The sequence below is a fragment of the Canis aureus genome, chromosome 1 (genome assembly GCF_053574225.1).
Source record: "Canis aureus isolate CA01 chromosome 1, VMU_Caureus_v.1.0, whole genome shotgun sequence".
Classification (NCBI taxonomy): domain Eukaryota; kingdom Metazoa; phylum Chordata; class Mammalia; order Carnivora; family Canidae; genus Canis; species Canis aureus.
Genome location: NC_135611.1, coordinates 88,711,952 through 88,731,639, shown reverse-complemented (window position 1 = coordinate 88,731,639; position 19,688 = coordinate 88,711,952). Strand labels below are relative to the sequence as shown.

Below are 19,688 nucleotides of genomic sequence, written 5' to 3'. Positions count from 1 at the left end.
ATCGTTATAGTTCCCTTGTCGCCAGAGATGGTGTCCTTGTTTTTAAAAAGCTTCCTTTAAGTTTCTTTTTCTTTTTTAAGGATTTTACTTATTAATGAGAGGTATAGAGAGAGAGGCAGAGTGAGAAGCAGACTCCCTGCAGGGAGCCTGACGTGGGACTCGATCCCAGGACCCCGGGAATACCCCCTGAAGCAAAGGCAGACTTCCACCACTGAGCCACCCAGGCATCCCTTCCTTGAAGATTCTAATGAGCAGTCAGAGTGGAGAACCACAATAGTGGTGATAAGGAGAGGGAGGGGAGGGTCTAGTGGTGTCAGGAAATAGTATCAAGGTTGAAGGGTGGATGGTTTTCATGTAGAGCCTTGTACAGGGTTGTCTGTGGATGGTTAAAGAGATCGAAGAGAAGTTGGAATAGCTTTGCAGAAACATTGGGGCAGAGCCTGGATTAAGAAGGGAGGTGAAGGGTCAGGAGCAGAAAGAACAAGAAATATAAAATGCCCCATTGCCTGGCACCATTTTGTACAGAGCCTCAGGGCTGCTATGTCAGCTGGGCTCAGCCAAATATTCATTTTTATTTGGATAATGATTAAACTTTCCAAAAGCCTTGTGTAAAGAGATTAACCTTCACCCATCTGGAAAATTGTTCCATCCGGACCAGCTCACCATGGCCTCCCCTGCCCCCCGCCCCCACCCCTTCCCCAGAAGTTCTGGAGAGCCAAGGGTTCCATATACATTGAAGTCTGTCTATGCATAAACAATGCTGCTGCTGTGTGTGCAGCCCACACAGGCCTGTTTTTTCCCTCCATGGAAAGCCTTGGACCAAGAGTGGACTCCAGTGGGATGGGGAGTACCTTGTAAGATGACACAGAGTATTACCTGGGGGGAAGCAGAATCATTAGGTAAGGTTTGGAAGCTTACCTAGGTACAAGAAATAGAAACCAGCGCTGCATGGTGTTGAGAAAAGTGAGCATGGTTGGTGTTTGGGAGGGCAAGGGTCTTGTGTACATGAGCCAACTGTAGCAACTCTATGGCTGCTTATCTGTAACTACTAAATAGTTGTCTTATTATTACATTCTCAGCTGGACTTTAAAGGAAGAAGCCCATTGGGAGTAACACTGGCTGAATTTAGCCCGGTGTAAGGACTCTTAGTAATTAATGGAAGAGGGGCTAAGAGAAAGGCAGTGATCCCCGAGAGGAAGTAAGATCCCTCCTGCCCAGACGCTGCCTAGAGAAATCCTGCCTGAATGGCCACAGTAGTTTTCCCCTTAGAAGGTAAAAATCTAGTGTAGATATTAGCAGCAGGATGTACCTTCAAAAAAATGTGAGATGATGGAAGAAAAAGTCAAACACAGCCTTTTGCTTTTGCATGTGTCTGGGGGTTGGATTGTGGAACTAGGTGTGGGGACACTGTTGAGATAAGGGTCTCTGTGGGCAAACCAGGAAAGGACAGAAACCAAGTGGAAATGAATGGATAGAGATGGAGTCCCTCGAGGTAACTCTGGTTGTTGTGATTCTTTGTATCAGAGGCAGAATTAATATCAAAATCTAGGCATCGGTGTTTGATATCATAATGCATCCCTTTCAGTGTGGTTTAGGGACACAGAGTACAAAATGTTATAGGATCCATGGAGTTTTGGAAGTGGCAAAACAAATCCATGTGGAAAAAAATCAAAACAGCATTTGCCTGTAAGAGGTGTAGGGGCAGGGATTGATGGGGAAGGGCATGATGGACTTTTCTGTGGTGACACTGTGTTCTGTATGTTCATAAGGGCTTGGGGTGCACGGGGTATGCGTTGCTTAAAATTCTGCAAATGGTGTGCTTAAGACTTGTGTATGTGATTTTTTTTGTGTGTGTGTATGTAAGTTTCACATCCAAAGAAAGAGAAAACCAAACCAAAAAAAAAAAAAGTGTCCTCTTTAGTAGAAATTTTTCCCTTTGCTTCCTAATCAACTTTTATTACAAGGAACTATGTTTTCTCCAGATTTGGAAAAATACCATAAGCTTGTTACTAGGGGGTAGGTAGAGGGTAAGTTTGGTTAGAAGGTAAAAATCTTAATTCAATAAGAAAAAAAGACTCTTTTTTGCTTAAGTAACTCAAACATTGTAGATGTTCAGTTATTCTTAAAAGATTCCTGAAGAATTTTGCAACTAGTGACGTCAAAGCCGCCTAATTAATTTAACAAGGATGAAAGAGGCATGGTTTTTTTTTCTTTAGCCAAAAGTTTGAATAGCCAACTCCAATAGCTCAAGAGGCAGAGCAAATAAAAATGAACCTCTGCTCCCACATTATGGGTCTTAATTAGCCAAGACCAGGTATTGCCTATTTTCATACCTTGATTCAAGGGAAACTGAAAAGTGGCCAAAAGTTTGCAAAAACATTTCAGTACAAATACAAGATTACTCATCACCAATGTTATCACTTCAAATCACATTGGAGATGTCAGCTGAGAAATCTCTTTAAGCCTGCATAGTTTAGGGCTACTGTTTGCTAGGTACACCCTGGGGTTCTCAGAGACATATGGCAGCTTGAACTTCCTTGTCCTCTTGGAGTTAGGTAGGGCCATAAGATTAGCTTTGGCAATGAAATGTGATCTAAAATGATGAGTGTCACTTTCAAGAGGAAGATTGATTGATTAGAATATTTTATTTATTTGAGAGAGAGAGAGAGCAGGGGGAGCTGCAGAGGGAGAGAGAGAAGCAGGCACCCGCTGAGCAGGAAGCCTGATGCAGGGCTTGATCCCAGAACCCCAGGATCATGACCTGAGCCGAAAGCAGACACTTAAAGATTTAAGCTAGAGTTATGAGATTTAATAAGTAAAAACACAAGGTATCCAATTAAATCTGAATTTCAAATAAACAGCTAATTGTTTTTTTTTTTTTTTGTGGTTTTACTACAAAACATATCTCATGCAATAATTTAGGACACGATTATACTAAAAAATGATGTTATTTATCTGGACTCAAATTTACCAGGTGTCTTATACTTTATCTGGCAAGCCCACTTTAAGCTCCAGTGTGCATTTTATCACATGCTCTCCACCTCTCTGGCACCATGGTCCATCAATCCTGAGCCGGTAGGTGCTTCATCAACCTGGGTCCTTCATGAACTATGATGAGCAGAGCTCCCGGCTGACCTGCAGCAGGCCTTAGCAGATTCTAGAAATAACCTTGTTGTTATAACAGCACACCTGAGCCGATCCTGGCAGATAGAGACACCACCCGGCATGGAACCCTGCTGTATCTCATCCTGTATGGTGGGTGCTCCAATCTGTATCCTGTGTATTTATTCTTCATAACTAAGTTCTGGTTCTGCCTTTTCCCCCTTAAGGTGGACCTGGGAGAAGGCAAGATTTGCTTCTGTTGTGAAGAATTTCAACCAGCCAAATGCACAGACAAAGAAAATGCCTTGAAACTCTTTCCCGTCCAGCCTTGTAGTGCTGTTCACCTTCTACTTAAGGTACTTCGAATGGATTCCACCCCTGTCAGTAACTACATGCTAGAGCCCTCAAAGAAGGGAAAGTTAGTGGAAATATTTCCACTTGGTTACCTCGTTCAAACAAGTGGGCTGCTGAAAGCAGATAGGAGCTAACTGTCATTGGTGACCCAGAGACAGAATGACTTCAGGAGGAAGCACAGATTACTGTGTGTCCTCCTAAATGACGAACGGATGGCTTTCTTTGTGTTCAAGAATTATAAGATAGCAAAAAATGTAAAGGAGTCTAAGTATATACATATGCACGTGTGTGTAAATATTTTTATATAATGTATATTCACATACACAAACACACACACACAGTGTAGCTACACATATATGATGCAGCTTTTAGCAAAACCTTCACTTTGTTTTTTGAAGTTGGCTTCATACCCACATAAGACTTGAACTCACAACCCTGAGATTAACAGTTGCATGCTCTACTGACTAAGCCAGCCGGGCAACCTTGCTCTGAGCAAAACCTTTAAACTGCATGCCCATTTGTCCTTGTTCTGCTGCTCCTTTGTTGGCTTCAGTGATTCCCCAGGGCTGTTAGGTGCTGCCGAGCCAGGACACAGAGGCTTAGGAGAGATACCCGTTAGTAAATCCCAGGGAAATTCATGCACTTTTTTTTTTTAAGATTTTATTTGTTTATTCATGAGAGACACACAGAGGCAGAAACACAGGCAGAGGGAGAAGCAGGCTCCCTGCGGGAAGCCCGATGGGATATGCGATCCCAGGATCCCAGGATCATGACCTGAGCCAAAGGCAGATGCTCAACCACTGAGCCACCCAGGAGTCCTGCAATTCATGCACCTTACCTCTCATTTCATAGGCAGCACTATAACAAGCGGGGGATTAAAAATAAATGATACCAGTTGCAGAGAAGTACAAAATTACCCTTTATTAGGGTATTGGATAAAAGTTGAGTGCTGACTTAGGGCTCCTTAGCCCAGTGAGTGACAAGATCAGTTGGTGAACCCTGAGGTATTAGCTTTTGGATAATCCCTCGCTTGAAGGCTTTCTTCAGATCTTTGTTTTGGGTTTGTGTTTTGTTTGAAGGAGAAATCTCTTGGCTGCCAGCTCTCTGAATTGTGTAGAATGTAAAAGTAGCCTTCTATCTTTGGCTTCTGGATTTCTGGTAGTTGAGTCACCCCCAAACTTTCTGAGCCAAGACCCCCCTTGGGGAAAGCCTCACTAAGGAGCCAGGACTAAGGAGCAACAGAAACTGTTGGAATTGTCTTGACTGCTATTTTGAGACGTGGCTTTAGAGAAGAGACACCCTCTTTACGCCCTGGCTGGCCTGCCCCCTGCACTGTCGTCGTTCGGTGCCCAGGGCAGCTCTGCCAGTCACTCCCGAAATAGAATCAGTGGCCAAAGATAGAACAGTTCGCAGTCCTGGTGGGGAGGAGGCTGCAGGAGGGGGAGGCTGGGGATCGGTGTCATTGGAGACACCAACTTCAGAAGAGACACTCCTGGAAGGAACGCTTCCAGACAATATTCTGATGCCTGAAAAAAGAAAAATTGTAATGTTGGCGCTTTCTGGGACAGGAAGCTTCCAAGATAAGCTCTTAAAATGAGGAAGCATACCTTCCTGCATGAGAGTCATATTAATAACCAGCAATTATCTGGCACTTACCATGAGCCAAACATCAGAGTCCTTGGCGTGCATGTCCCCATAAAAATTGCCTTCTTGGGACATTATTATTATTATTATTATTATTATTATTATTATTATTATTTAAAAAGTTCTTCTGTTGCCTTCTGGTCATCAGCTTTGAAGTACTCAGCGGTGTTCCTGTTTCCTTGTTCTAGAAAGTCCTTTTCGCCCTGTGTGCCTTGAATGCCCTGACCACCACTGTCTGCTTGGTGGCAGCTGCCCTTCGTTACCTCCAGATATTTGCAGCCAGAAGATCCTGCATCGTAAGTCTATACGAGGTGGCACCTTGACCGTGTTCCATTGGGCCTTTGTCTCGAAGGCTGTTGACTAACAGAGGTGCTGTTTAATTAGGATGAGTCCCAAATTTCTGCCGAGGAAGTGGAAGAACACGGACGGCTCCCTGACCCTGATGACTTTGTGCCACCGGCGCCCCCGCCTTCCTATTTCGCCACATTTTACTCCTGCACGCCCCGGATGAACCGCAGGTAGCCTTCTCAAGAGCTCCCATCCCCAAGCTGTCTGTGAGGTGCCCTTGGTTCTGAAGATGGAAAGGTTTCCTGGACTCACAGCATGAGCCCAATTCTCCCCCAAATCTAGACAGATTGTGTCATTTTTCTGGATTTTCTTTTTTTTTCTTTAACTTTTTAAAAAAATAAGATTTCATTAATTTATTCCTGAGAGACACAGAGAGAGAGGCAGAGACTCAGGCAGAAGGAGAACCAGGATCCCTGTGGGGAGCCTGATGTGGGACTTGATCCCAGGATCCCGGGATCACAACCTGACCAAAGGCAGACAGACGCTCAACCACTGAGCCACCCAGGTGCCCTTTTCAGGGTTCTCTACCCCACCTCCCCAACCCTGCTCTTTTTTCTGCTAAACTGCATGAAACCAAAGAAAGTCCCACCCTGACCTGAGGATACCCTTTTTCAATTAGCTTCCCAGGAAAACTGATACCCAGTGAGACAGCCACCTGTATGGTGACTTGATTGAGAGCTGCTGTTGCCCTGGAAACACGCTCAGGCCTAATCGATGTTCATTATAACACCCTCAGCAGGTTCCCAAATCATGACATTCTTCCCAGCCATTAAAAAAGATTAATTATTCATGACTTCTCCCTGGTCTAGAAAAAAGTAGACATCAGGCTTATTTCCTTTTTCAGATTCTAGCTCAAAATTTATCATTTGTTTCTTAAATCTCAGAAATCACTATCTGCAGAAAGAAATGCTGTGTGTGTTCATCTGATAGTTATAGACTTCTAGAATTGTACCTCTCTAAAGAAAGACTTTGCTTATTCATTCAACAAACATTTAGTCAGTCCTCTGCTGTGTACTAGTCACCGTGATGGGTTGTTGACATTCCAGGTGACTTAGACTGTCCTCCTTCCCCTCTCAGGATGCTCACAGTCTAGATTATTACAAATGAGTGTTGCAAGGATCAAAATAGTTCTCAGAAGAGAGATCTTGAGTGCACAGAGGAGGACCACCTAACCCATGATGGTGAATGGGCTGCGGAGAGCTTGAAGGAAGAGTCAGCCAGTCAGGGTTGGCTTCGTGGGGGAAGTGATCTTAAGCTGAATGTTAAGGAGAAGCAAATTATATTTCACTTTCCAAAAGAAAATCTCTGGGTTCTGTAAGAAAGGCTAGTGTCTTTAGCTTGATATTCAGAGAGCCAAGAATTTCTACTTTTAATCCCCAGGATATACATGGAGAGTTGTCAAACACATGTGATGCCAGGCTTGGGATTTTTGGGAATCCACTTGCCAATGCTCAGGGTGGCCCCATGTGACCTTGAAACAGGTCACCAGTGGGAGCTACCACCCAGACCCTGTTAGCGTTCTTTTCCATGGGTTATCTTCCTGACTTGTGGCTCAGAGTCATAGCTACACCCCACCTCCACGCTCTCTCCACCTCACCCAGGGGGACCTAGAGATGGCCAAAGAGCTGGAGGCGCTGGCTGCTGGGTGGGGGTGGCGATGGGGATGTGGAGGTAGGGGAGTGGGGGGTGGGGGGAGAGGGTTGGGGGGTCGGTTGGACACAATTCAGCCTCCCTATTGTTCAGGGGGCAGTGTCCTGGAATTTCCAAGCTTCGGGGACTAGGATGACTTTCCTTGTCTATTAGAAAATAAGCCAAGAATTAACAGGAGCCAGAGAGACATATTCTTGGTGCACCAAAGGACGCACCTGCTCATACCTTAGCCTGGTCTCAGGCTGTGTGCAGAGGGACACATAGGAAGGCAGAAAAAAAAAAAAAAAAAAAGCCGGTTATTTCATAGCTGGGAAGAGAAATGTCCTCTTCGAGAAGAATTAATTGGCTCTCTGAGATTGTAGGTGAGCCCTTGGTTGACCTAAGAGGAGGCAACAGACAGATTTAATTTCCTGCAGTGGCAGAAAGGGTAAGTGACTCATGGGTGTGTAGGAGTCGTGCTGTTGGGCAGTGTGTCCTGCAGGCCGCCCTGCCCCCGCCTTCCCCTCTCTCTTCCCTTTCTCTTCTCGGCTTCTCCACAGTAATGCTGATCAGTGTGGGTATTTCCACTCTTTGGCCTGTGGGTGCATCCCTGGATTCGTCCCTCTGAGTCCTGAGACTGCCCCTCGCCAAAGCCAGACAAGCTTCTTTCTCACCAAGGGCTTTACCATTCAGAACTTTCCAGAAGGAACATGGGGGAGGATGTTAAAGTAATACATCCTTGTGAGAAAGAAGACACTGCTAGGTGTAAAGTATATACCTGGAGGCCTAGATCTTATCTCCAGTGGGCAAATAGCCTCATTTTCTGAAATTCTCCCAGTATCAGATGGCTGGCCACTTTCTCTGTTAAAATGGTACATTTATTTACCTTTAGATACATATTGTATCAAAGGTATTTTTACATTTGACCGACTTTGCTAGGTTCTTACGTATCCACTAGCTCTTTGTGGATATAGACACTAGCTCTTTGTTTTTTGTTTTGTTTTTTTAGATTTTATTTATTTATTCATGATAGTCACACAGAGAGAGAGACAGAGAGGCAGAGACACAGGCAGAGGGAGAAGCAGGCCCCACGCAGGGAGCCCGACGCGGGACTTGATCCCGGGTCCCCAGGATCACGCCCCGGGCCAAAGGCAGGCGCCAAACCGCTGCGCCACCCAGGGATCCCAACACTAGCTCTTTGACCCTGATTGGTGATTCTTTCTTGTAAGCAGGCAGGCAAGAATCATAAGGAATGCTTTCTTTAATATTTCCATGACTGGTTATGTGAAGAGTTTTCCCACTATGGGAGCTCCCCACTTCCTGCAAGGTACTATGACCTCTCAGAGAGGTTTATTTATTTAACTTCTATAAATACAGCTGCTTCGTGCATTGGTACCTCCTTGAGAAAGGACTTCTCAAATTACTGTCATAAACAGAAACCTGATTGCAGTGAAGGTTTCTGTCCAAAGATGGGTTTCTGCCTCGTGACTTGATTTGTGGGGACAGCCAGGACTGTACACTCCTCCTCCATGACCCCAGGGGAGCCTTCCCCTCAACCCCCATCCTCAGAAATTGGTTGGAGCCTCTGGCCTATTCTGTGTCTGTGGACCTGGTTGTACCATGGGGACATAACGTGTTACAGAAAACGGAAGATTATGGAAAACCGAACCTGGGCATTTATTTCTTGGTGATGGACATAACAATCTCATTCCTTTTCCTAACAAAGTTCAAAACCCAAACTCAAGTGAAGCCAAGCTATGTGGGTGGGTGACTCTGTACCCTGTGCCCCCAGAGCCCGGTAACCCCAACACCTTCCCAGGACACAAGGGAAGACCACTCTTTGTTTGTTTTAGTTGCTGTATCCACCTCATGTGAGTTCTCAAAGCTGAGTGGTCAGCTTCAGCAGAACACATTTTGTGTGTACTTGTTTGGGTTTCCTGTCCATCCTCAGTACTCATGAGCATGAACTGCTGATGGTTTCCTGGAGAGTTTGGGGTGAACTTGAAAGAGCCCAGGCTCTTTCTGGGATGATTCTGGGTGGGAGGGCTCCTACTATTTCTGAGGCCCAGCTTCCTTCCTCATTCACCTGTGGTGTCCCATGGCCGCTTAGCTGATTTTTTAAGAGAGAAAAATCTCTTTTTATCTGCGGGGAGCAGAATTTCTAGAGGTGAGGCCAGGGTCTCCCATAGTTTGCAGACTTCCCCAGGTGATTCTGCCCCCTAGCTAGGGTTGAGGGGCCGTAAAGGATCAGGAAAAAACCTGCCAGGACATAGCACACCTGTTCCCTGCTCCCCACAGATCCCTGTGTACCCAAAAGATGTGAAATAAGAACTGCCTAATAGGGAGGGTACTTTCCTTTTCTTTTCTAGAAGCATCTTCTGTAACACGGAGGCTTTCTTGGTCATTATAGTGACCACCATAGGAAGCCATTCATTTGTGGTCCTTTTAGAGAAAATGTGCCCTCCTCTCCCCTACAGTGTTCCTTCTTAAAGGGATTCCATGGTCGTTTAAGATCTAAAGTGGACGGTGGTTCCTCTGACCTCCTGGCCCCAAGCAAGCCTCTCTTCTCTGTGAACATACAGGTGGCCATTGAGGGGGGGAATATCAAAGACCACCGGAGCTAACAAATGAACTAGCAAAGCTGAGGGTTTTCACTTCCCTGGGGAGAACACAGCAGTGGAGAAACACGGGGAGTTGGCTGAAGGGGAAAGCAAAGGGATTTGGGAGTGCTGGAGAGATGGCTCAGGGGGTTATGCTAATTCGGGATTGAAGACTAGCCCTTTGGAGAGGACAGAAGGAGTCCCTAGTGCTCACTGGTTTTACTTTTAGGAAAAAAAGAACATCGCATCGTTTTCAACTTTGTTTCCTCTGCCGGTTGCATTTTTGTAAAAGGGCAGAGGAATAAAATGAAACCACTGTGAATCCACAGAGCGCCTTTCTGAAAAAAGCAGCCCTTGCATGCGGCTGGCCCAGAATCCTTCACCTGGCTCCTTCAGCTTATGCCCTTTTTCATATTTCAAGAACAGACATTAAACTTTTGCTCGTATCTCTTATTTTCATTCTCTGATATTCCACGGCCTGAGTACAGGTTTCCTGGTCTTCCCTGTATTTTTTTTTTAAAGATTTTATTTATTTATTCATGAGAGACACACAGAAACAGAGGCAGAGACACAGGCAGAGGGAGAGGCAGGCTCCATGCAGGGAGTCCGATGTGGGACTCGATTCCACGACCCTGGGATCACAACCTGAGCCAAAGGCAGACACTCAACCACTGAGCCACCCAGGTGCACTAGAAGAGTAGATTCAAAAGAAATGATGGCATTGCACTTTATACATTCTCGCTTGCCTAAGAAACTGAAGGCTTTGATTATTAATAATCCATCTGCTTGGATTATTCCTCTGCTCCTGGGTCAGGAGACTGTCAGGAGGGGTGAAGGGTCTCCCCCACTGTCAGTGGGTAACCTTGCGGAGGCAGAGGCCATCACAAGGAAGCAAGAACCATCAGACCCACAGTCTGTAGGATGTGCTTCCTCATGCCAAGATGCTTTTCTAGGATGCTCGGCAGTGATGTCATTCCACTCCCACACATCTATGGAGCACGAATCAAAGGTGTGGAAGTGTTCTGTCCCCTGGACCCCCCGCCTCCTTACGAAGCTGTGGTGAGCCAGACAGACCAGGAACAGGTACGGGCCGTAGTTCTTCTTTGGCTTACTGACTGCTGTTAGAAAAAGCAGCACGGCCTACAGAGAGCAGTGGGAGTCTGGGTCCTGAGCATGCTTTTACGTTGAGTGGAGTCCAGGTCGGGGATGAGTTGAAGATCAAAAAATAACCCTCTTTTCTCCTGTGATGTAGGGATCTTCACTCCATATGCCAGAAGGATCAGAAGGTGCCATGAGCCCCTTGGAACCGATCTGCGTGCCAGTGATGCAAGGTAATAAACACATGATTGCTGCCCAAACTCAGGATTCACTTGAGGAAAACATCATGAAATAATGACTTATATGATATATTGTTGGAGGTCAGATAACTTGGAGCCAGTGGTTCAGATTACATTCTTCTCTCCAGGTGTAAAAATACTGTCAGCCATTGGCAATTTAGAGATAATAACGTGAGCAGAAATAAAGATAGCCTCAGAATCTTTGCTGAGTAACCAGACTCTTCTCAGGGACCTGGGAAATGGATTACAGAGTTTAATTTGGCCTTCCTGTGTTTTCTCACCTAAGATCTTCTTTCTTCTGTTAAAATAAGATGGGCTATTTTAAAGGGAAAAAGGAGGGAACCCTGGGTGGTGCAGCGGTTTAGCACCTGCCTTTGGCCCAGGACGCGATCCTGGAGACCCGGGATCGAATCCTGCGTCGGGCTCCTGGTGTGTGGAGCCTGCTTCTCCCTCTGCCTATGTCTCTGCCTCTCTCTCTCTCTGTGTGACTATCATAAATAAATAAAAATTAAAAAAAAATAAAGGGGAAAAGGAGTTTTTTATTGTAAGGTGATTTGCTGTGAGATTGTGCCGTCATTGATAACCTCGGGTCCAGGCCATGCTGCCTTCACGGGTAGTGAATGCTGGTTTTCCGTCCTGCTTCAAAAAATGAGAGTCAGTTTACAGTTATCCCTGTCACTTAAGGGAACATTATTACAGCATTCTGTCTTTGGAGAGGTTTTAAATGGCCTGGAAAACTGTCCACCAGCACAAAATGGCAGTGGTGATAAATAATGGATCAACGCTCTAGCTATTTTTGATGGTGGTGATTTTTCAGCAGCACCATTTGGAACAAGTTTCTGTTCTGTTCACTTTACATCTTAGAATAATGCAGCAGTGTTCTCTTCCCTAAGTATGTTTGTGGTTCTTCCATTTCTTAAGAAAGTTTCCCAGATCCAGTCTTACCAATGATGTGATTCGATTGTCCTGAGCAGAAGTTGTCCATTTCTTGAATGTTTTACCCATCCAGTCAGCGGCCACTGGCTCTTTCCCTTGGCTGTCAGGACTTTCACAGCCTGGCTCACACTCTGGGTCTTGACACCTCCTCTGCCTGCATTGGGTCTGCAGCCCTCAGGGAAGTCACCTGACCTGTTATCATCCACCCACGTCACCTTGCATTGTCAGAAACTGGAAAACAGACTAGGAGTTTTCCAGTGCTGCACTAGGATGCTTCCCTGGAGAAGATTCTAAGCACTTGCAGAAAAAAACCCTGACATTTTGACAAGGCTTCTTTATTTTGCTCTTGGATTTAAAATTTTTTGTTTGCTTGCTTGAGGCTCAGAAGGGTTGTTTGGAGAGGCAGCGTTTCCCATAGTGCTGGGAAATAAAAACTTAAGGGGCCAGCAGCCTGAGCAAATGTGGTTGACTGTATTCCCCTGTCCCTGCAGGTTTGGGCTCACGGGTGTTTCCTACCCAACATTTTGAAGGCAGGAGCTGGTGAAATAATTTATGTTTCTTTTCTTTAAAAAAAAAAAAAAAAAAAACAGGTGAGGACATTCCTAACACACCTGGAGAAGAAAGCACATCCATCTCAATTCCTGATGCAAACCAGCTATATCCCATGCGAAGTCGGAGAGTCTTCCCACTCCTGAGGACAAGATCGAGGAGCGACCCTGTGCTGCACCATTCCGTGGAGAGAGGTGATGTCACTTCCCACGTTCTTTGCACAGCATCATGCGTGTTTGCCCAAAGGTGTCAGGTGAAAGCGGGTGGCTCTGGCTGCCCACTGCCCCGCGGTTTGAGAGGTCTCGAAAGAGGTTAAGAGGTCTTGGGAAAATAAAATATTCTACATGCACATTAAGAATATTCACCTGCCACAATTTTTAAGGCTGGTAGAGTTTTTTCTTTTGAAGTCATTGTCAGCAAAAGCATTTGGTTGCACATGATAGTGTTTTAGGTACACGAAAATAATGCAATCATCATTCTGATTTCTGGGTGCTCACAGTCTTACAGAAATAAACTTTCTCAAGGAAGAAGTTAAAGGGGTATATTTTTTATTTTTTTTTACCCCTTATGATCTGAGTTATCTTTTTATTTTATTTTTTACTGTGTATGGGTAGTTGAGTTATTTAAATCTGACCTGTTTTAAGAACTTTAGATAGAGTGAAACTCACACTCCAATTCTCTCCCTCTCTGTGTGGAGTTTGTTATAGACGTTATTTGAATAATTTTAAATTAAAAAACTTTTAAGAACTTAAAATAACATCGAGTCCTTTTTCTGAATACATGAATACTCGAACATCTCCAAATAGCTCTTCATTTGGAAAATTGTAAAAAAAAAAAGTAAAGGAAACAAAGATAAAGGAAGAAAATGAAAATCTGTAATTCCACCAGCAGAGGCTCCTTTCTGTGACCTATTCTAACAAGTGCCTATGCTTTCCTCAAGCTCTGTGCAAATGACCACTTTGTAAATGCTCTCACCCAGCTCTCTCTGGGGCCCCGTGTCACCCCCTCCCAGTCTTGGCTCTGTCCTTCTGACAGCCTGTGTTGTTTGCCACAGCTCTGGACTGACCGAGTAGGAGCCAGAGAGAACAACTCCTCCTGTCTTCTGAGCAGGGAAGAGTCCCACCACCTGGGACCGACCGCGTGCCTCTGCAAACCCACAGGCCAGCAACCTGGCCCCTCAGCTCCCTAGGCCTGATTCACTGCAGGTCTCTAACCTGCCTGGCAAGTTGAGGACTCACGCTGGCCACCTGCCAGCTTCAACAGGAACTTGGCTGTCTGCACAGCTTAGTGAGATCCTTCTAGAATCCCCTCCTAATTTGTGGTCCTGCAAGGGGGAGGAGACATGTGTTTACCTGTTGGAGTCCTCCACTGTAGAACGGACCAGATTGCCTTCCAGTGACTAAGTGTAGTCCCTGACTATCCTCACACGTGAGTGTCTGTAGGGAGCTTTCCTGGAAAACTCTGGCTCTCTCTGACAGGCACATGGCAGCCTGGAGGATGGCCACTAACCTCAGTTTATAGAGCCTGCCTTTCTCCTGAGGAAAAGGAGTGCCCCCCCCTTACTTCATTTGTTCTCCCACCCTCTGCTTCCTTGAATACCAAATTCCCAATCGCCAGGCCTTCACAGAAATCTCCAGACTCGTGTACACTGAAGGCTGCTGGCTGGCTTATGAACACAGAGACCAGGCCTGCATTCCCCTTCACCCACCTGATGGCGCAGTAATGTTCTGCTGGTCCTTAAACCCTTCCGATGTAGGTAGTTGTGGAAATGAGAGCCTGCGGGGGATTTCCCAGGCCGCTGTTGACTTCTGGAATGACATGATTCTTCCGCACTTCAATTTTTCTTTCTGTAGTAGCCCTAGAGCTACCTCACAGCCATGGTGTGAGCGTGGATAAGCCAGCACCAGGCCCTGAGGATGTGTAGGACAAAGGTACAGTCAAAAGGAGCAGAGCACTCCACTCATCCCACAGTCTTGTCTCTCCTCAATCTCTCTCTTTAAGTGGTTCCTTCATCCTTCCCCCTTGGAGCATTCTCTCATCGGGTCAACCATCTTTTTTTCTGCTTGCCCGTCCATCCCCACATATCAGCCATCACCCCATGGAACTCTTGCTCTGTCTCAGGCTCCACCCTGGATGCTTTTCCTTATCATCTGTCTCTCCCTTGGTGGTTGTGTTTTATGTGGCACCATAAAATGTTCTGGGGACACGTTCTATTGGAACTTCAGGGAAGAAGCTTCCCTGAAGTGTTGTTTTTGTTTTTGTTTTCCCCCTTTCCTTCTGCAAGATGAAAAGCAAGATGTGCATGGTTGTTGGCATTTGCAACATGCTTTCCACGCCCAGTTCAGTGGCCCCTTGCTGGGCTTACAGGGGCGTGGCCAACGGGCACATGTTGTTTGTCCCCACCCACAGCTGTCCCCGTGCTCAGCTGCGAAGCTGCAACGCAGACTGAGGGGAGACCAGATCTGGCCACGGTGACCCTGAGGAGGGGGTTGAAGTGCAGAGCTTCGCGATGCCGGCCACGGTCCCTGATCGATTACAAGTCCTACATGGACACAAAACTGCTGGTGGCGAGGTTCCTGGAGCAGTCCTCCTGCAGTATGACCCCAGACATCCATGAGCTCGTGGAAAACATTAAATCTGTTCTGAAGTCCGACGAGGAGCACATGGAGGAGGCCATCACAAGTGCCAGCTTCCTAGAACAGGTAGGTTTTTTCTTTTTTAATTTTTATTTATTTATGATAGTCACAGAGAGAGAAAGAGAGAGAGGCAGAGACACAGGCAGAGGGAGAAGCAGGCTCCATGCACCGGGAGCCCGATGTGGGACTCGATCCCGGGTCTCCAGGATCACGCCCTGGGCCAAAGGCAGGCACCAAACTGCTGCGCCACCCAGGGATCCCTAGAACAGGTAGTTTTATCACAAGCCTTGGGCACAAGTCAGATCACTTGTTTCCATAGCAGCTGAAATGGCTTCTCTGATTTCCTGTCAGAAGTCACAGTAAGTTCATGGTCATGGTGTCAAGGAAATTGGGGTGAGGAGGTCTAGGGAGGGAGAAAGAGGAAGCTGGAGCATGTTCTTTTCAGACGTGATGAGTTTTCCATAAGTTTCTTGGCCCAGGGAGAGAAACTAATTTCCCCGGGATGTGGAAGCATCCTTGGGAAAAGAAAGCATGGGGTCCGGGCAGTGCGGGGCATGTTCAGTGCTTGACTTGCTGAGTTGGGTTTCCCTGGATAGGGCATGGTGTCCCAGCCCTTTGGCAGTGATGGACCAACATGAATTTTAATATTGGCAGGATTCTGGGAACTCTTCGATATTCCCACAAGATGTTGACAGGATACCTAAGCTGATAGGACTTAAAGGAATAAATATCTTTTCTCTATAGATTATAGATTTAAAAAGCACAATTCCCTAATCTGAGACCACCCAGTGGAAAGATAAAATTGGGCATAATCCATTTGGGTGTCAGTCTTCTCATTTTTATTTATTTATTTTTAAAAGATTTTATTCATTTGAGACAGAGCACGCACACATGTGCACAGGCAGTGGGGAGGAGCAGAGGGAGAAGGAGAAGCGGCCTCTCTGATGAGCAGGGACCCCATGCAGGACTTGATCCCAGGATCCTGAGATCATGACCTGAACCAAAGGCAGATGCTTTGGTTTGCCACCCAGGTGCCCCAGTTTTCTCATTTTTATTTTTATTTATTTATCTATTTATATTTTAAAGATTTTATTATTTATTTAAGAGAGAGAGCAAGAACCAGGGGTAGGATCAGAGGGAAAGGGAGAAGCAGACTTCACCCAGTGGGGAGCCTGACATGGAGCTCAATCCCAGGACCCTGAGATTGTGACCTGAGCTGAAGGCAGATGCCCAACCAACTGAGCCACCCAGGCGCCCCAGTTTTCTCATTTTTAAAATGAAGTGTTGGACTAGGTGGTCTAAACACCTATACCTCTGAATGAATGGGATTTCTTTCTGATGAGAACTAGGGGTGGGTCACAGCTTTAATTACCCACTTCTTTTAAAAGCTGTTACCTGGAGCTCCAGGGTGGTGCAGTGGGTTAAGCATCCAACTGTTGACTTCGGCTCAGGTCATGGTCTCACAATCCTAGGATCAAGTCCTGCACTCCCACACTCAGCAGGGAGTCTGCTTGAGATTCCCTCTCCCTCTGCCTCTTCCCTTGAGCTCTCTATAAATAAGTAAATCTTAAAAAAAAAAAAAAAAAAAAAAAAAGCTGTTACTTTTTAGGCATTTGCTTCGTTGCCCCTTGAATGTGGGGTGGCTGCTGTAGACATCAGGGCACAGCAGCTCATGGACATTAGCTGCCTGTGCCTTTGTGCAGTAAGTGACCAACACACATTGGGCAGTGGAGTCCTAGGTGAGTTAAGACAGATTGAATAAACCCCTTCTCACTTGCTACTGCTGGCCTCTTCTTACAGAAGCCAGAAGCCAGTTTCTCTCCCAGCCCCTCAGGGAAGCAGAAGAGCGATGTGACTACTGGCATGAGGAGCTACATGAACCGAGGACCCTCTTGTTGTCTGCTTTCTAATAGAGTGGTCAGCTGGTGGTCTAGGGTCAGGCTGCGGGCAGTATCTGTGCAGGGGAGACATTTATCTCCTCATAACCCTGGTCTGTGCCAGAAGTCATTCCCAGCCTCCTTCCCTCTGTCCAGCCCCAATAGCCCAATACACAGAGCAAGTACTTGGAGCCACTCCTGGAAGGCTGCCAACCTCTAGTGAGGTAAGAGTCCGTATTGGCCAAACCTTTGGTCTGGATCTTCTGCACAGTCTTCCCTGGAAAATAGCTTTGGGGAAAATGAACAAGCACTTACAACTCATCAGATGCTCTCACTACAGATGTTTGCTGGGTCTTTGTGCCAAGTCTGGATGAAAGTTCATGTGTTGGGACTATTGCAGTGGACTCCGGGCCATGTGCTGGCGCCTCTCAGGAGCTGATCCCAGTGGGGAGGCATCCTAGTACCACTTCCCCAGCCCACCTCCAGGCACAAGGAGGTGGGGACAAGTAGAAGGAGAGCTTTTATTTCTGACTCTACCCAGCTTTGCACATTTTCATTTTTTCTAGTATTACTTGAATAGGTTTTCAATTCGTTGAAATGTTTATTTGTTTCAAAACCACTTGCCTTAACTTATGTGTAGCAACAGTTGACATCTGTGCACGTTGGAGTTTTCTTAATGAAGAAAAAAGGACAGGGCTTTAAAGACCAATATAATAACAGTGTGATAGCAAAATCTAATGTCCCATCTTTTGGAGGGATTAAACTTCTAATGACTTTAAAATCTCCGAATGGTGCAAACTAAACCAGAAGGCATTCCAGGGACTGCTCTGTGACCTTAGGTGGAAATGAAGTGCCTGGGTTTTCTCAAGGTGATAACAGTATCGTAGGTCCTATAGTCATGACTAGGCAACTCCTGGTAATTGTACATACTGGACAGATCTCCCCTGCTCAGTCCCAGATGGATGAAGAGTTTCCCTATGTTTGCCATTTTCCAAAGTAAATGATATTGTATACATATTTAAAGTTACGTATGTGCTACGTTGTAAAACAGATCTTGCAGTGGAACCATTCTTAAGCATTTGTACAAATAAATTGGCCTAGCTTTTATTATTATTATTATTATTATTATTATTATTATTATTATTTAATTGAAGGGTTATCTGGTCAATCAGAAGCATCACTGGCTTTGGGGTTGACATTTTATAAACTCACTAGCAGGTCACAATGCCAGATCCGTGGGTATCAACTTTTCAAGAACTTCCATATCACCTGGGTTCTCACTAGAACTAGAGATGCTGCATCCCAGTTGCTGTGGGGGAGTCGGGAATCCACACTACCCACTCCCCTCCTCTCCAGAAATGGGTGACCCTGGTGAGAACCACTGTCTCAGACCCCAGGGAAATTAGATAAAAATGATGAGAAGAATGTTAAATGTAAAGCAAGAACCTGCAGTGGATGAATCAGGGATGTGAAGTGAGGCAGGTCGGCAGCTGAACATTTGGGGAATTTTGTAGGGACGTGAGGCAAGTGGGAGTCTGTTGAAAGTATCTCTGGAACTCCAAGTGCCTTCCACTTTGGGAAAATATCCTATGATCTTTTCCAAAAGCAACTAAGATAAGCAGTGCATGGCTGATCAAGGAGGCAGGTTGGAGGGCCGCATCTGGTGGAGCCTGACGTCTCTCTCCCCCACTTATTCTCCCCAAGATCATGGCCCCGTTGCAGCCCAGCACTTCCCGGGCCCACGTGCCACCATCGCGGAGACAACCTGGCCTCTTGCACCTGCGGAGCTGCGGAGACCTCAGCACCTTTGTCCCTGCGGGGAGGCCCCGAGCCGAGAGGAGGCCCCGGCGAGCAGCGGAGGCTGAGCGGCCCCACAGCCTCATCGGTGTCATCCGGGAGACCATCCTGTGAACCTGGGGAGCCAGGCACCCCTTTCCCCGTCGGCCTGAGTGAGGAGCAGGAAGGAAGATGCACCCCGATGGCAGCAGGATGATCGCTCCTGACCTTGGAGCGCCCTGGCTGGGAGTGCGCATGCCCTCTCAGAAGGGGGGCACTCCAGAGGACATTTGTTCCCGTGTTCTGCTGACTGAGGACATACAGGGGTGGATAAGCGGGTTCTTGCAGGCCCATCTGGCTATTAGATGCGCTGGAGGCGGTGGAGGCAGCATCCTTCCAGCCTCGGCCAAGTGCCCAGGTCCCGTGGACAGAAACTGGGTTAAAGATTCTTTGCCTGCCTCCCTCCCCGTGGCTGTTGGGCTGACCTGAGTTCCTCCCTCAGTGAAGGACAGAGCTGCTGGGCCGCTACTCAGAGCCTCCACAGCCTTTGGTGGCTCAGCCAGGGAGCAGTGGGCACAGACGCAGGATGACTAACCCCCATGTGCTGCACTTGTCAAGCTTCGTTTTAGGGCACCCCAAGTCACAGTCTCTTTAGGAAAAATGGGAAACTCGGTCAGTGATAAATAGTAACGAAAGATGTTGAGAGAGAGGTTCTTGTGGATTCCATTTATTCCTGCTTGCAAAACTAGAGATGGCTAAGTCCCCACCGAGAATAAAAATGTGTACTTTGGACCTCTGGGCTCGCTGTACCATATTTGTGTGTTCGCAAGTGGCCAGGCCTTTCCTTAGGAGGGGTTGAGAACTTGGGGCAGTGGTGGGCAGCTGCTCAGTGCCAGGCAG

The 19,688-nt window shown here is 46.5% G+C and overlaps 1 protein-coding gene across 1 annotated transcript in view; it reads left to right on the top strand.

The window, feature by feature from the left end:
- ENTREP1 (endosomal transmembrane epsin interactor 1) overlaps positions 1-19,580 on the top strand; it is a 63,928-nt gene extending 44,348 nt beyond the window's left edge. The window contains exons 4-11 of the mRNA XM_077907680.1: positions 3,330-3,458; positions 5,289-5,396; positions 5,485-5,618; positions 10,631-10,760; positions 10,930-11,008; positions 12,541-12,693; positions 14,909-15,201; positions 18,717-19,580. Coding sequence (XP_077763806.1) covers positions 3,330-3,458; positions 5,289-5,396; positions 5,485-5,618; positions 10,631-10,760; positions 10,930-11,008; positions 12,541-12,693; positions 14,909-15,201; positions 18,717-18,923 — 1,233 coding nt within the window. The 3' untranslated portion in view covers positions 18,924-19,580. The remainder of the gene's footprint in view (positions 1-3,329; positions 3,459-5,288; positions 5,397-5,484; positions 5,619-10,630; positions 10,761-10,929; positions 11,009-12,540; positions 12,694-14,908; positions 15,202-18,716) is intronic.
- The last annotated feature ends 108 nt before the right edge of the window (positions 19,581-19,688 follow it).